Source organism: Zea mays, chromosome 6 (assembly GCF_902167145.1).
Source record: "Zea mays cultivar B73 chromosome 6, Zm-B73-REFERENCE-NAM-5.0, whole genome shotgun sequence".
Lineage (NCBI taxonomy): Eukaryota > Viridiplantae > Streptophyta > Magnoliopsida > Poales > Poaceae > Zea > Zea mays.
The window spans coordinates 151,843,356-151,860,642 of NC_050101.1; the positions used below are offsets into that span (position 1 = coordinate 151,843,356).

Consider the following 17,287-nt stretch of genomic DNA (forward strand, 5'->3'; position numbering starts at 1 on the left):
AGAGGTTGTTATTTCCCTTCTTTGCCGAGTGCCCGCGATCTGGCACTCGGCAAAGATTTTTTAAAAATTAAAAAATTACTTTGCCGAGTGTCCACTAACAGGCACTCGGCAAAACCTGGCCTTAGGGTTTTTTAGAAAAGATATGCCGAGCGCCACACGGCTAGCACTCGGCAAAGGTTTCTTTGCCGAGTGTCATTTCTGGACACTCGACAAAGTACATTTTTATTTTTTTTATTTTCCCAACCAAACTTTTTGTGGTATGTTCCTACACTATGTAGACCTACATGTACCATTTTGGGACAATTAGAAAAGTGTTTTCTATAGCTAGTAGATTTAGTTCGTTTATTTGAATTTATTTAGAAAATTCACATTTGAACTGCAATTCACTCGAAACTTGGAAAACCGTGCGTGCAAACATAATATCCATGCTATTTAGCACAAGTTACGACCGACTTCAGGAGTGGACCGGAAACTTCGAGCACCATGCTCACTCAACATGGTCGTGAACTTGTCATCGAGTTGTTTAAAAATTGTATAAAACACAAACAAAGTCAGAAAATCATGAAACTTGTCCACATGTCATAATATCATATGTAGAGGCTGTGATAAAATTTTAAAAAAGTTTCGAGAAAGTTGTGACGTACTATGTGTAGAAACCTAGGAGAATTACATTGAAACTCTATGATTTCATGTGTAGTTCTCCTAGGTTTCAACACATAGTACGTCTCAACTTTCTTGAAACTTTCTCAAATTTTTATCACAACATCTATATACAATATCATGACACGTGGACAAGTTTCATGATTTTCTGACTTTGTTTGTATTTTATACAATTTTTAAACATGTGGATGGCAAGTTCATGGCCATGTTTAGTGAGCATGTTGCTCGAAGTTTCCGGTCCGCTTCTGGAATCGGTCGTAACTTGTGCTAAGTAGCATGAATATCATTTTTGCATGCACGGTTTTTCAAGTTTCGAGTGACTTGCAGTTCAAATCTGAATTTTCCGAAGAAATTCAAATAAACGAAATAAATCTACTACCGATTGAAAACCCTGTTATAATTGTCCACAAATGATACATGTAGGTATACATAGTGTAGTAACATACCACAAAAAGTTTGGTGGACAAATTTTAAAAAATAAAATTATGCTTTGCCGAGTGTCCACAGAAGACACTCGGTAAAGAGTTTTTTGCCGAGTGCCGACCCTCGGCCCTCGGCAAAGGCCGACGGCCCTTTGCCGAGAGCCGCCTTTGCCGAGTGTTTGACACTCGGCAAAATTGTCTTTGCCGAGAGTTTTCTTGTGCCGAGTATCCTGCACTCGGTAAACTAGCTCGTTACCGAGAGCGGGACTTTGCCGAATGCGGCTCTCGGCAAAGCAGCATTTGCCGAGTGTCCGATAAAAAACACTCGGTAAAGAGGCCGGCACTCGGTAAAGAACCGGATTCCAGTAGTGGTTATGCTCCCTGGACTCTCGTTGGCGTTATTGAGTTCCGATTGTTGAAATTAAATAGTTGTCGACATGGTTCAGAGGCGAATATTTCTATTTAGGGCTTGTTCGGTTATTTTCAATCCATATGGATTGGAGGGGATTGATACGGATTAGAAGGGATTTTAACTTATTAGGGATTGAAATCCCCTCAATCCATATGGATTGAGGTAGAACCGAATAAGCCCTTAGGTGGCTCTCTGGATATACTCTAGTGTATATTTAATTCAGACATACATGTAAACAGGGATGTAACTATGCTATTTTATTAATAGAATTCCTTCCTCTCGAAAAAATGGACTTTTTTGCGTCTATAACTACCTGTCTACCCACGAGCCTATAGCGAGCATCAATGTAAGTAAAACAAGTAGTAGAATACAGTATATATTATTCTAGTAGTGCTCAACGAAAACGCTCATCCGTCATGTTGCTTTGCCTGTTGCTTTTTTTTGGTGTTCCACGTAGAAATATGGGGCAAACCACAAACCAGAGTAACCTAGAGGCTAGAGCCGGAGCCCACAGGTTTGGACCCCTCACGAAGGAAACTACGTTTCCAAGAAAACGAACAAAAGCTCATCCATGGCGCGCTTATTCTAGTGATCGACTATAATGTCAGATGCAGCCGTAAAACTGCAAACATACAATTCATGAAAAGCGTATGCATGCATGCATGGAGCATCATTGTATTGTACGCTAGCTCATGTATATAGGCACTGCTCAGTGCTCGCTAGCTGGGGGGGGTACGTAGCTATCACCTAGCAAGAGCGTCGTAGAGCGAGTTTGTACTTTGCGACAGTGTGTACTTTGGCGTGAAGGAGGTACGTCCTAGCTGTTCTCTGTCTACAACCATAGGTAGCCTTGTTTGCTTTCTTCCTTACAGTGCAAGGAATCAAATCGAGAATAGTAAGGGTAGTTTTTTTTATATATCTAGTCTAACCATCACAGTATGAGAATTCAACTATATTCTCATTACAATGGCTCTTCGTATAGTAAGGAGTGTTTGTTTGAGATTATAATCTGGCCAGATTATATTATCTAACAAATTTTGACAAATTTGTTAGATTATATAATCTGAGCATATTATAATCCCAAACAAACACCCCCTAACTCACTCGCAACTTGTGGTGACTAAGAACCCATGTCTTTATATTACCATAATTCACTACTCGACACGACTTCTTTGTGACTCGGCAAAGGTTCAAAAGCACTCAGCAAAACCTTGTTTGGGAGTTGCTTGTTTAGTTGCACTCGGAAGGCCACATTTCCGATAGTGATTCTAGGAGATCGAACAGTCGAAGTAACGAGTGTTGCTTGTTTAGTTGCATGAAGATCAGAGGAAACTGAGGGATATATAATCTCTTGCTAGTCATTTTTGACTAGTAGGACTTATTTGGGAGCTAGGGAAACAGAGGGGATTGGAGTTGAATACCAGCTTCCGATTCTCATACAACTAAAGACTTTGTTATGTTCGTGCCATCGAACACTTGGGTGCTGTTTGGTTCACGAAATATAATATAAATGGTAATTGTTTACACTCGAGTACCGACAGTAACAAGTTTCAATAGGACGATATCAATTTTTAGTGTGCTATCTAATTACGGTTAGACTAAAATAAACATGGTTTAACGTTATCAGTTATCCATTATATTATAAATACTTAAACCAAACAGCAACTCAGTGTAGTCGCATAAAGAAAAGCGAGACAGAGTATGACGATGGCAAGCAAGCATGGTCCTGACTTCGCTCCCCGCAACCGTACCACGTGAACCAGCTGGTTGTTGGATGACTACCTTAGCTTTATGGGAAATTCCAATTTGGACCATCATATATATAATCTATTCAAAGCAGAAAGATACTCTAGCAGCACTGCTGCAGTGTGCAAACTTAAGAAAGTTGAGAGGCACATGCCCCCCGCTTCTGCTTCTCGCATCATCAAGACAAGAAACCGTACGTGCGTATAGATTTTTAGGATACGCATGTACGGAGTATCTTGTTGGCGAATTCCCAGCCAGAAATATCTTGCTGGGAACTGGCCGACATTGCGGAGCACGGCGAGGCGAGGCCTGTGAGCAGGCGAAAGGACAACAAAAAGAAAAAAAAATTGCGCCCTATTATGCAGCATTCTCTCGGACCTAAAAAGATACTCCCTCATATCTTTTTTCATGTTTTAATTCAGAAATAAACTAACGGACAACAAATATTCGAAAACGAAGATAATATAATTTGATAACAGTGATTAAATTAGTTAAGTATGACTAAATTTATATAAAAATACTAATATTTATCATACTGAATAGGTACCATCATCAAACAATTTTATCGTATATTTGTTTACATAATAAACATTAATTGTTTTATCTTTATATTTAATCAAACTTTATATGTTTTAATCGATCATACATAAAAAATTTACAACCTTTTTCAGAACAGAGATAGTATAAATATAATGTTAGAAAGATTAGCATATTATTATTATTATTATTATTATTATTATTATTATTATTATTATTATTATTATTATTATTATTATATACTCTTGAAGGAAAACATAGAAGAACATATGAAGTACTAGGTTTTCACAAAGACGAGACAAATTTATTAAACTTATATTTAATATTTATAATTAATATTCAAATATTTGATGTGACACGAACTAAACTTTAGTCTGTGAAACCAAACACTCCATAAATGCGCACACATATACATTAGTTGAGAAATCGAAACTATGAATATACTCCATCCAACTATGAAAGAACGAAACTACAGAAAACGTAAGAGTCAAACTATTTTAACTTTAATTGAGTTCATAGTGAATAGTATTGTTAGCTCCAGAGAAGGTTCCTAGCTGCCACCAAAACAAATTCAAAAATCCTGTTATAGAAAACTATTATGGTGCCCACCTGCTAGGACCACGGGACGTGCCCAACTATAGTAATATAATAAGTCCCGCTGACCCTCATGCCCTAGGGTGTTTACGAGAAATCTATGCTTTTGGATACACTTGTGCCCTAGAATGCTCATGGAACTAAGTCCCTAGGGCCCTCATGCCTTGGACGCTTATGAGCAATCTAAATCTTTGGGTCTCTCGTGCCCTAGGATGCTTATGGATGGTCCCCTCATGCTCTAGGGTACTAACAAAGGATTCAGGTATCTAGGGCCCTCCGTCCACTCAATAACCCTTAGTCGCTCAGGGCCATCTACTGGCCCCAAGTCCCTGACATCACATTAATTATGTGAGCGGTCGGGTCCAAGTACCTCATGTACAAAGCCTCTCATGGCAACAAAGGGCATGCTACCACTAAGTGTGATCCTACCACAAAACAGAATGATGTGTCTGGATTCACTAAAGGCATTACAACCATGAGGTGGAGACCCACATCTAGGGTCCGCTTACAAATCTGTAGTGTGTAGCTTATTGTATAAGCCTTAAGTACAACATATTAAATATCTGATGTGCAATATTATGAGCTTGACAGACATGTTGTTGCAATTACTTAGGTTGAAGTGTACTCAATAGCGCTATTTCATACGTGTATCAACCCTGTAGCCACGTGTGCCCATAACAATGTAGCACGGAGTATTATCAAGTATAAAAGATAATACATAATATCAAGTACATCATATCGAGCGGCACAAACCCTAGCGCTCATGGATGCAACATAGCATACCTGCCACTGCAACAGGTATGGTAGTTGACTAGAGGACATCTCCAACAATGTGTCAGGACTGAGGACATGGCTCTGTGTATGACTCCAAGAACTTAATAAGAATGGGGTAGTTTGGTCTCAGACGATGGAATCCAAGGTTCATGTAACCTCTCTTCTCCCTTGCTCTATAAAAGGGAAGCACAAAGTAACAGATCATGATGGATACACACGCTCTCTTACATGTTAGAGCTAGACGCTTAGCCTATACACAACATTCTTGAACAGAAAAATATCTCCATAGGTTCAAAATCCAGGAACTCTCGCTCATAGAGAGTTCACCCCACACTGAAATCAAGCATAAATGTGGATTAGGATCAATGGGCTAAAAGATAAAGGGAGGCTATGTGGTCTCGATACTCTCATAATATCCTCCATCCTTAGATTCATCAATAAATAAGTAGCAAGAGGATATAGAGTGTTATACACATTGCAGTCTGAACCTTTCTAACTGTCCATATACTGGCTCCTAATTATATCCAATTTTAACACACCGTCGACTTACGCTCCGCTCTCTCCTACACATTTTCCTATGGTGTTATTTCACAACGACGAGTGTTAATATTTATATCTCCAACCAAGGTTATTTGAAAATATATAATCATTTTGTATTTATTTTATATTATAATTGTTAGTGGTTTTTTATATAGTTTTGGTCAAACTCTAAGTCGGTTGACTCCTTAAAAATGAGAAATGTGTTCTTTCCTGCACTAAGTACATATCATAGTTCTGATAGAAGCCTGAGTAGCACATTAAATGCTGGATCCATTTAGAAACGATCCTAAACAAGCTTGAGTTAAAAAACAACTCTATTCACCAGTGTTTTTTTAATTTTAGTATATACATGTACCACCTAAATCACTCCTAGGCCTACTTTAGAAACTTAAATCTCATCCAGGATTAGAGAGGATTTGGAGGAAAATGAAATATCTCTTCCAATCTTGGAAGAGATTTGAGTTTTTCAAACTAGCCGTTAGTGAAATGCACATGGTTACAGGCGTGTCAAGTGAAATAACCAGGGCAACTGGCGGCCTTCAAGCTGTATCCCTTTCTGTGCGCGAAAAAATGTAATGACGTAGGATGATCTTTTCCCTGCGTATTGAGTTTTTTTTAAGAAAAAAACGAAGCCGATTTGATAGCTGATTCCTAGGGAGAAACCGTCTTCTGCCGCGCCGCAGCAAAATGGAAACGACGAAGATCCAACGTCGTTGCAGACAGCTGCAGCCAGCAGACGAGAAACCCATCCAGATTCCCTGCAATGCTGTTGGACAGAAATATTCCCCGTGTAATTATTCCTAATTCTAAGCTATATACATGATTGCGAAAACAAAGTAGGTTATGATCTCTGTCATTTGTCGTAACCATAACATATGCCTACTCACGTGGGCGATGGTGGCACGGATCAGTTCAGCAGCTTGCTCAGTCTGCCTCACTTTTCTTCTCGCAAATCCAGATGCGCCATAGACGAGTCATACAGAGTGCTCTACAAAATGTACTGCAACAAACTACTGGATACTGATCGAACCAACAAGCTGTACAAAAGGTTAAATCCACTGACCAACAGGTGATCTTCTCGACGGGGTTCAAAGACATGATTCAAACCTTCGCCCATGGCTCCTCACCTTCACTGGTCACCAGAGTGGTTTTCGGGGGTTCATACATAGACCATACTTATCAACAAAACGTGTTTCATGCCATCCACGGCAAGGAAACATGAATACAGGCTGAGTCAGCCAGCACCCGCTACGGCACAACCAAACTTGAGTAGAGGATCAGTCAGCACACCTAGGGCGCATGGTTGCTGTAATCTCCCCTTGCGCCGCCGCCGCCGTCAGTCACACCATTAGGGATGCTTGCCCTATTAGGGTTCGCCGTGGTGGAGTATGGAGAGTAGGGAGTGGCAACGCTGCCATTGCTGCTTCTCATGCGCCCAGCCGTACTGCTCCTTGTAATTTTCGTTCGGGCTCTCCGTCCCTGAAATAGCAAATGATCAGAGGTGTCAGTGAACCAGAGCCTTACAACAAATGGATCTGATGGACAAAAAAAATGTAGTTTCTTTATGCAAAAAATACTAGTTCCAAGTTCCAATATCCAAAATCTTTGTCGGGCGTTTAGGATGAGATGGTTGTGGCTACATAAGAGTGATCCTGCCCGACCATGGGAGGTGTTTCAACTTCAGATTCATAAGAAAGTTCAGGCTTTCTTCTCAATGGCAGTACCGCAGTAGTAGCTGAAGTTGGTAATTGTGCTCGCACCCTCTTCTGGTCTGATAAGTGGATCCATGGTCGGAGTGTGGCTGATATTGCACCTCGAGTGATAGTTATAGTACCCAAAAGACGTACCAACATAAGGACAGCTCTTGAGGCCCTTACGTATCATTCTTGGGTATCAGACGTGGAAGATTCTTTCATCTGGCGATTCTCTAGCGATGGCATCTATTCGCCAAAATCGCCTTATGCAGCATTCTTTCAGGGGAAAATTGCCTTCTATCTTTGAGAGAGGATTTGAAAATCTTGGGCACCTGGAAAGTGACATTTCTTCATGTGGTTGGTTGCTACAAACAGATGTTGGACATGGACTGTTGATCGACTTGCAAGACGTGGCCTTTAGCATCCTACTACTTGCCCCCATTGTGACCAGGATGAAGAAACATTAACCACCTGTTGCTGCCATGCGTGTTTGCTCGAGAATTCTGGTTCTCCCTCCTGCAAAGGGTTGGTCTGCAGCACCTCTGTCAACAAATGGAAGAATGGTGGGATAGAATCTCCAGTGGGGTGGTTGATCTTAATCAAAATGGCTTTGATTCCCTTGTTATTTTAGGGGCTTGGACTGTCTGGAAACATCGCAATAGGTGTGTTTCTAGAGGGGTTTCCCCTACTGCGGCCCGAGCTGTGTTGCTAGCTTTAGAGGAATTACATTTTGGGGGTTTAGCCGGAGCACAAGGTGTTAACTTTCTTTTGGCCCTTGTGCAGGAGGAAGGTTGACCGTCCTGTGTATTTTTTGTGATCTTGATCAGTCTTGCTGAAAAGGGCATGTTTGTTGTTTTTTTATATCTAGGATTTTGGTTGTTGGTGTGGATTTTGTGTGGTTCTTTTGTAAGGGAGCTTTCCCTGTGTTTTGTTCTCTTCTAATATAATGATACAGAGTTCTGCGTCTCGAGAGAAAAAGTTCCTACTAAAGTGGGTATAGTTGACACAAATGATGGGACAATAAGGCAATCGTTAACATGACAGACATGCTGCATCTACAATAAGCTATTTCCAATACTCCGTTCTCCAACAAGTAAACTATAGATTAAATGAACTTTGCCAAAGAAGGCCAAGACAAGGGAAACCAGGATGTAGTCAACCCAAGTCTACAGAAAAGAAAAATAAATTAGCCCAACCACTGTAAATGTAAATCCAAAATGAAGAGCTGCCCAAAATTAATCCAAACAAGAGGCAAATTGACTGGTTGGGCAGCAAAGGATAAAAGTTCACCTCGATAGTTGGGAACTGGATATATGTTAACCATGAGCCCCATTCAAAGCTGGACAAGATCATGAATCCTCAACCTATTATCGTGCTCAAATTCTGCATGGATGGTCTTAAGGATTTCTTAAGATCTTGCCCTTATAGTTGATCATGCTAGAGGAATGTGGTTGTTTCCATCTGGGGCCAACATAAAAATACGTTAAGAACTTACCGTGAAAATTCATATCACCCTTCATCATGAATGCCAACTCAAACCAACTGCTTGATAAATTTGTCATCTCATTCCAACACCATGAGTTCAATTAGCCTATTGGATTGCTTTATCCATTGTCATGTCATAATGTAGATTTGCACCTAAAATCAAGTACGTAGTACATAATCCAAAAGGTAACAGAGGCGTGCAAAGCTTTCGTCGGGCTAGACGGCAAAGGCAGAAGAGAGCTTGACTACAAGACTCACCCATCGAGCAGAGACGAATAGTGAACCCTGAATTACCATGAACAAAATTGAATCAGGTGCCCAAACTTCTGACCACGGATATATGTGACATTGATCATAATTTTAGCTAAGCACAGAAACCTACTAAATCAGAAGGGCATGCCTGGTACTGTGGTGAGAGTTGTCTCACTGAGTCACCAAGCCAGATTCAAAGCAGTCTCTCCGTATTTACGGGAAAGGGCTTGTCTCGGTTTATCCCTTACCTAGACCCCACTCATGTAGGAGTCTCCGACACTGGGTCTGCCCTTTAGAGAAACCTACTAATTCCATTGAATTGCTTAATCAGTATATGTAATAGGCGTGGGGTGATCACCTTGCTTTCAAAAACACGTCTCCAGTGCAAGAAAGAGGATAGCAGACTAGCTTGTGAGAAGGTGCAAGCCCCCATGCACTTAACTTGGTCTTCCAATGAACATCAGAAAACCATCTAAAAGCTGAGTTGCATACTTCGATCGTGAAGTGGCGGATAACCCTCCAAAGCGGAAAGCATCTCTCATGAACCGTGTTGGGTGCTGCTTACTGTTGTCCCCACCTATCTCTTGATTGCAATCGATCTCCCCAAATTGGTAATTAGAACCATCGACAAGAGATGGAGGGTTTTCTATGGACTGCAAATGGTGGCAATTGTTTTTCTTTTGGGAATAAGTGAATCAGCCAACCCAAATATACAGATCTTGGACTCTTGGTATTCATAACCTTGAGGTCTACGGCTGGTCTCTTCACATAAGGTGGCTTTGGTTGGAGAAAATGGATGCTTCATGACCATGGGCAGGTTTGCCCATTCAAATGATGTGCAATGTCCAAGCTTTATTCAATTTGGCCATGGAATTAATTGTTGGTAATGATCAATCCACCCTAGATGGCAGAGCAATATCTGAATTAGCCCCAAGTCTCATAAAAAGATCCACAAAAGAACCATCAAATGGTGCACAGTGCCTCAGGCTTTAGATAATGGAAGTTCTGCTGGTAATATCAAAGGGGTGCTCACTGTTCCTCTCCTGAGAGAACACCTATTTATCTGGGATTTGGTGGATGGCTTGAACCTGCAGTAAGGCATAAAGGATCAACGTCAATGGAGGCTTTCAAGGTCGGGACTTAATTTTAGAAAATCAGACTACAACACCTTCTTCCTCAGGATAATCCTTTTCGCTCCATGGAAGAGATCAAGAGAATTTGGAAAAGTTAGACTCCTTTACAGTGTGAGTTCTGCATTTGGCTTTCCATTAACAACCACTACTGGACTGCAGCTTGGGTCGCTAAGTGAAGGTTTCCATTGCCACACCACACAGATGCCTGCCTCATTGTGACCAAGCTCAAGAATCAATCCAACACATTCCAGTCCCCTGCGTCATTGCCTAGCAAGTGTCGTCCTTGATCTTTCAGAGTCCGGGTTTGATTTCCATCTCATCACAGCCCAACGCCAGCCATTTGCCCATTTCTCAAGCTGCTGGATGTCGTGCAATCAAGTAGGTGCAAAAGGAAATCAGACAAGAGCTCAACTCCCTTATCGTTATAGTGACCTAAGAAATTTGGAAAGACATGAGTGTTTGTCTTTTCAATGGCGTAAGTCCGAGTGTCATATTAGTATTGCAGACCACGGCAACTGGCAAACTAGTCCAAATGGCTGTTAACAAATGGCATGAAACGACAGGTCTTCACAAACTTTTGTGGAAAAAACAATCCTTCTATTTTGTGTCAACAACCTAGCCAATGCCAAATGTAGGCATAAGGCTATCAAAAGCCAAAGTAGCATTTTCAGCACTATTACTTAACAGCTGATCACCATCTGTAAGGGATCTTGGCTAGCAAAGCAAAGATTGAATTGAAGGTAGATAAGTGATTGGCATTCAAAGTAGTGGTATAAAGGGTTTATCTCTTTCTTCCAGATCAACCCAGAACTTTACAGAAATTTAGGAAAAAGAATGGAGTTTTGAAATATTTTAATTGGATCCACACCACATTAACATAACATTCTAGAATTGAGTCTACAGCCTGATCATGGTCTGCAAGAATGATTATGATGTAGCTATAACATTTCTTAGATATTGGGGGTAGTGATTTTTCCTACATGGCATAAAAACCGGTTTGTAATGATAATTCCACAAAGACTAAATTCTGCTCTTTGTTCTAAATAGAAGTTACATTAGAAGGTGCAGTCAAACCTAAAAATTTTAACCAAGAATACGGCAATACGCACATATTTTAGAATTTAGTACATGAAAATGATACTAGTAAATCCATAAATAAAAATTGTATCATTAATTTTTTAACAGTTTTCACTGCAAAATATTTATTAAAACTAATGGAGACTATGTAACTGTCTTAAATGACAAATAAAAATTAGTGAGCAACCAACCATTAATCAGTTTAAATGTAGAAATAATTCTACTTATCACATCTTTTGACTCAAAAGGTATAAGTGTCCAATTTAAATACATTGAATTTAAATGGATTGAAATCATGTACTAAATGCTATAATTTTAGCTCTGAAATTTAGGTGATGGTAGAGGGGATGCAAAGTTGCAAACTACTAGCAACTATGTAGCCACCTTGCATGTGCACAACATAGGATTTCCAAAAAGAAAAGGTATCCTGCATGGGCATAACACTAGAAAGAAGCCAAGGTGGATGACCTTACAGATAATAGGCTTGAGTCGAATCCAGGTTCAGGGTTAAAATGAAAAAAGAACAGAGGTCATTAAGCTGAACTCAACTGATCTTGTAAGATCAAGAGACCAATGTAGTTGCTATTTTACCTACTATTTTGCTTTACAGCATTTGCAAAATTGAACTAACTGCATGCTTATTTATTTTTTGGGGCACTGACCTCAGCTCACACCTCACAGATGCAAGGGTTAAGAGCATTTGTTCTGATCTTGGAACATCACAACAAGTGTTCTCACGAACCAGTGAACTAGATAGTGGCATCACAGATCACACAGATAGCCTAAACCAGACGACACAGCAGCAGCACAATCCATTTAATTCCTTGAAAAGTCCAATTCGCCCCCTCTTTCGGACTCAGTTCGACGGCCTAAACATAGGAATGCTAGGAGCAAAAAGGACTAAAATAAATATGAGGTAAGCGAGATCCGAAGGGACGGGAGCGGCAAGGGTGGTGGATGATTTATAGGGTGTTTGGTTTGAGGAATCACTTCATCTATATTGAGGTGGTGCATCTTGAGTTCATTACTCAAATTTGGTGGGATGACTCCATTCCTCATATTAGTACTAACTAACTAATTATAAGGAATGAGGTGGTGATGAATCAACTCATTCTATTCCACAAATCAAACAAAAATAGTGAAGAGTGAGAAGATGATAGAATAGCTCATTACTCGAACCAAACACCCCATTACCCATTAGTGATTTACCTTGCCCATGCACTTCTCGAGGTGCGGGGCGAAGCGGCCGGCGACGACAGGGCGACCGCAGTTCATACACTCGACGACATCGGCGGCGATGGCGGGGTGCGTCTGGCCGAACACGTCGACCCCGCCCTTGCTCCCACCCTCCTCGGCGGCCCCGCCTCCTCCAGGGTGGTGGTGGTCACCTCCAGCGGCGGCGGCCGCCGCACGTGCCGCCCAGACGCGGAGCTCCTCCTCCTCGCCGTCGACGCTGCGGTCCAGGCCGAGGCGCGCGATGCGGTGGCACTCCGACGCGACGTCCGCCACGGCGCAGTCGAGGAGCTCCTCGAAGCAACTGAGCGCCAGCTGCCGGAGCGGGGAGGTTTACCGGTCAGATCGAGGATGGAGAGAAATTGGGAGTGGGATCATGAGAGGGAGGAGAGGAGGCGTACCTGGGATCGAGGGCTGAGAGGAGCGTCCTTGGACGACGACATGCCTGCCTCCCGTTTCCTGCTTCCTGCCGGTTTCTGACGTACTCCGTGCTCGGCCGCACTGGGATCGGTTGTCTTACCCAAACCCATACCACTTACGGGGCGTTTGGATCCCTTCATTTTAGAGAAATTGGAATTCATTCAATAAAGTAACTTATTTAGTTTGGAATTTAACATTCCACCACTTTCAAAGTTCAGATATAAGTCTATCTCAAATTCATGCGGTGGAAGGTGGGAAATGACTTTATGCATTATTAGAATTTGTTTCTACTCTGTAACTTACATGACACTTTTCGTCTCACTCCTCTATAGTAAAAATGTAGCACATAAATATCTCCGACATCTTGCTAATAATAGTATACAAATATATTTTGCATAAAACTGAATTAGCTTAATTGATATATGTCTAAATTACTATTATTAGAATGGAATTCAATTCCAATGATCTAAACGGGGTGCTACTCTAATCCATATATATTAAGATAGATTAGAGTATAAATTAGTTTTAATTTACACACTAAGGGTTCGTTTGGCACAGCTCCAGCTCCTGATTCTAAGCGAGGATCTGGAGGAACCGTGCCAAACGGGTATTTTTTAAACTGATTCTCGTGTGGAGCCGAAAGATTGGGAGTCGTTTTTTAAAGAAAGGTGGGATCTAAAAAATCGGCCCCACCCTCTCTTAAAACAGCTCCTCAACCAACCAAATATGGATCTCCCCTTAAAGTTTGATCGAAATTAACCGCAATTGCCATTGGACAAAAACATAATAAGCCCCTCCCGCACCCTCCACGGCGCCCCGTCCTCTGTCCCTTGACCCTCTGCCTGTCGCTGAAGGACAGAGAGCGGCGGCTAAGGTTTCGCTACTCTCTGGCACTTTCGCTGTCCTCCAGCCCTTCCACCGCATAGGGTGGCCACCGGGGGGTCCACCGGCGCCGGCGCTAGCCTCCGGTCCCACCGCGTCAGCCCTACCATAGCCACGACAGACACGACAGCCAGGACCATAGGCGGCAAGATCACCAGCAAAACGATCACGCGGTGGGGCTACAGCGAGACTGCAAGAGACACGGGTGCCGAGGTATGAACTGCAATCCCTGTCGCATCTGTTTACACCACTAGCACCATCTCGCGGTGCAGCAGGTGTACAGCACTAGCACCATGCACAAGTTGCTCAATGGTTTGTCCTAGTCATCTAATTAGTCACATCATGCTGCAGCTGCACAAGCGTTTTCAATTATTTGTTGTGACTTTAGAATTAATTGCTTGGGTATTGCTTGGGTCATGGAAGCATTGAACAATCCAAAAGAATGCTACAACGTGTTTAGGATGGAACCAGCTCTATTATACAATTTGCATGATGAGTTGGTAAGAGACTTTGGTCTATCCTCTTCCATCCATATGAGCTCTATGGAATCTTTAGGATTGTGGTCATGCTTGGTCATTCGCTGCCGTCCAAAAGGATTTCAAGCACTCTAATGAAACAATTAGCAGAAAATTCAGTGATGTCCTGAATTGCATGGTAGCAATGTCAAAAAGGTACATACAACCAAAGGACCCTAATTTCCATACAGTGCATAAGAATTACCAATGATCAAAGAATGTGGCCTCACTTTAAGGGTTGTATTGGAGCAATTGATGTCACTCATATAAATGCAACGCCTCCAAAGAAAGACTTCATCAGGTTCATGGGAAGGTCTGGTAAACCTACTCAAAATGTGATGGGAGTTGTTGATTTTGATATGCGCTTTATATATGCATCTATTGGACAACCTGGCTCCATGCATGATACTACTGTGTTGTACCATGCGCTTGAAGCTGATGAAGATTTATTTCCACACCCCCCTCTAGGTAAACAAATGTCAAAAAATTGTTCTACTTTTTGTCCACATATTTTTCAAGGTTCTAACTCAAGTATAATTGTATGTTACAGAAAAGTACTATGTTGTTGATGTTGGATATCCAAATAGGGATGGGTACTTGGCCCCGTACAAAGGACAACGGTATCATGTTCCGGAATGGAGAAATGGTCCTCCACCTAATGGTGAGCAAGAGCTCTTCAATCATTTACACTCAAGTCTACGGAATGTTGTTGAACGCACATTTGGTTTATGGAAGATGAAATGGAGAATTCTTCTTAAGATGCCAACTTATCCTATGGACAAACAAAAAATGATTGTTGCTGCTGCAATGTGTCTTCACAATTTCATCCGTGAGAATAGTGCATTGGATGAGGATTTTCAGAGATGTGATCGAGACCCAGATTATATCCCTACTATTTCATCCCGTTATAGGCAACATGTCCCTCAGAATGCATCAGATACATCCACCACAGGGTCGAGTAGTAGGAACACGAATAGGTTCAGCGATGATGTATCGAAGGTACTTTGGAAGTCGAGGTGATTAGAAAAGGTGGTTCGTGTCATATTTTGGATATTGTGTCGTGCTAGTTTTATGCAATTTGTGGATTAAACATTTGAGACCATTTTATGCACTACTATGATGGGAATATTTTATATGTTAATGTTTCATAATTTTTTCCCGTATATGCATCCTGCTTATTGGTTTGTAACAAAGTTGAACTGCAAAGGGTAAAACGGACAATCGCCATAGACCACCAACTCTCAGCAGATAAGAATCAGTTTACTTGCCAAACGGTTTTAAAAATGATTCTGATTCTCTAGGAGAATCAGGAGGATCAACTCCTCAGAAGGATCAGGATCTGGAGCTAATGAAGCAGGAGCTGGAGCTTTGCCAAACGGGTCCTAACTTATCTTAATACATACTAATTAGGTTGAATGCTAGAATATCGAAACAAGTCCTTGTGATGGGATGAGACGGGTAACCCATGTACAGGGCTAGAGGCATGTCTAAAATCGTAGTCCCGCCCAGAAGTATACTTATACTGAAAGTAACCCAATTTCTAAGAAACTGATTTTTATCTTTTAGCTAGAAGAGGTCAGCTTCTTGGTTTTTAAGAAACTGAAAATCCATTTTCTATAAATTGAGACATAAACTGGTACGTTTGGAGCCACCTCAATTTACATAAACCGGCTTCTTCATTTTGCCCTCTAACTTTTCTTGGGCCAATGTTGCACTAACAGCAGAATGAGAGACAGATATATATATAGAAGTGTAGCCCCTAGCGAAGGTGGAGACAGAGATGTCAAATGTATAAGATATTATTTTAGATCTTCAAAGGCCTTTTGCTGAGCTAGAGATGGTAATGGGGTCTCGATCCCCGATTCCCCGCGGGGAATTCCTCTATTAGGGGACGAGTATGAGACTAATTTAGTCCCCACGGGGATCTAAATGGGGGAAATTTAATCCTCGTCGGGTTCGCGGGGACGGGGAACCATCCCACGTCCCCGTTCCCCGTGTACTCGTCCCACGAAACTTTTTTTATCCAAGTTAGTCAATTTACTTGTTAAAATTATAGTAAAAACTTAGTGCATGGCATGTTATAAAATAACAAACTAAACTCTAAAGTAGATGTCTCTTGTAATTTTCAATCTTGTTTGTCAAATTTGTATTAATTTGATACAATCAATTTAAATTTATCTTTAAATATTGTATTTCTAGCGGGGACAGATTCCCCACAGGGTTCCCCACGGGTATAAATTCCCCGACGGGGACGGGGATGGGAGGATGGGAGAAAAAGCTCCCCCGTGAGCGTTCGTGAGGACGGGGACGGGGAATTTTTCTCCCCGCGAGGACGGGGATGAGGAGCTATTCCCCGACAGAGAAATCCCCGTTGCCATCCCTATGCTGAGCTTGTCCCCTTTGAAATATTTCGGCTGACTTTAATACTTCAAAAAATGTCAGATTTCTTTTTGCGGACCTTGAGATGAACCTATTTAGTGATGCAAGCCTACCTACCAGCCTCTGGGCACCCTTTCTGGACTTCGGTGGTTCCATCCGAACTATTGCTTCTATCTTGTTTGGGTTAGCTTCGATTCCCATAGTTGATACAACGCAGCCAAGGAATTTTCCCTTCTTCACCCGGAAGATGCATTTTTCTGGATTTGACTTAAGATATGTTTTTATTAAGTTAGCAAATGTTTCTTGTAAGTCTGCGATGTGGTCTTCTTGCTTCGTACTTTTGACTATAATGTCATCAACATAGGTCAGAACATTCCTGCCAATTTGAGTACTCAGCACTTTTGATGGCATTCTGCTGAAGCTTCCTCCAGCATTTTTGAGCCCCTCAGACATCCGGAGATAACAATAGGTACCACTTGGGGTAACGAAGCTTATTTTAGGCTCATCTTCCTTTTTCATCCAGATCTGGTGA

General features: G+C 41.6%; 1 protein-coding gene across 1 annotated transcript; it reads right to left on the reverse strand.

The window, feature by feature from the left end:
* Positions 1 to 6,683: 6,683 nt before the first annotated feature.
* Positions 6,684 to 13,089, reverse strand: LOC100276869 (uncharacterized). Its single transcript, NM_001364491.1, has 3 exons — positions 12,961 to 13,089; positions 12,536 to 12,874; positions 6,684 to 7,164 (listed from the first exon to the last, which is right to left on the reverse strand). Exons 1-3 carry the CDS (start codon positions 13,000 to 13,002, stop codon positions 6,976 to 6,978), a joined length of 570 nt encoding a protein of 189 aa, NP_001351420.1. The 5' UTR covers positions 13,003 to 13,089; the 3' UTR covers positions 6,684 to 6,975.
* Positions 13,090 to 17,287: the final 4,198 nt, after the last annotated feature.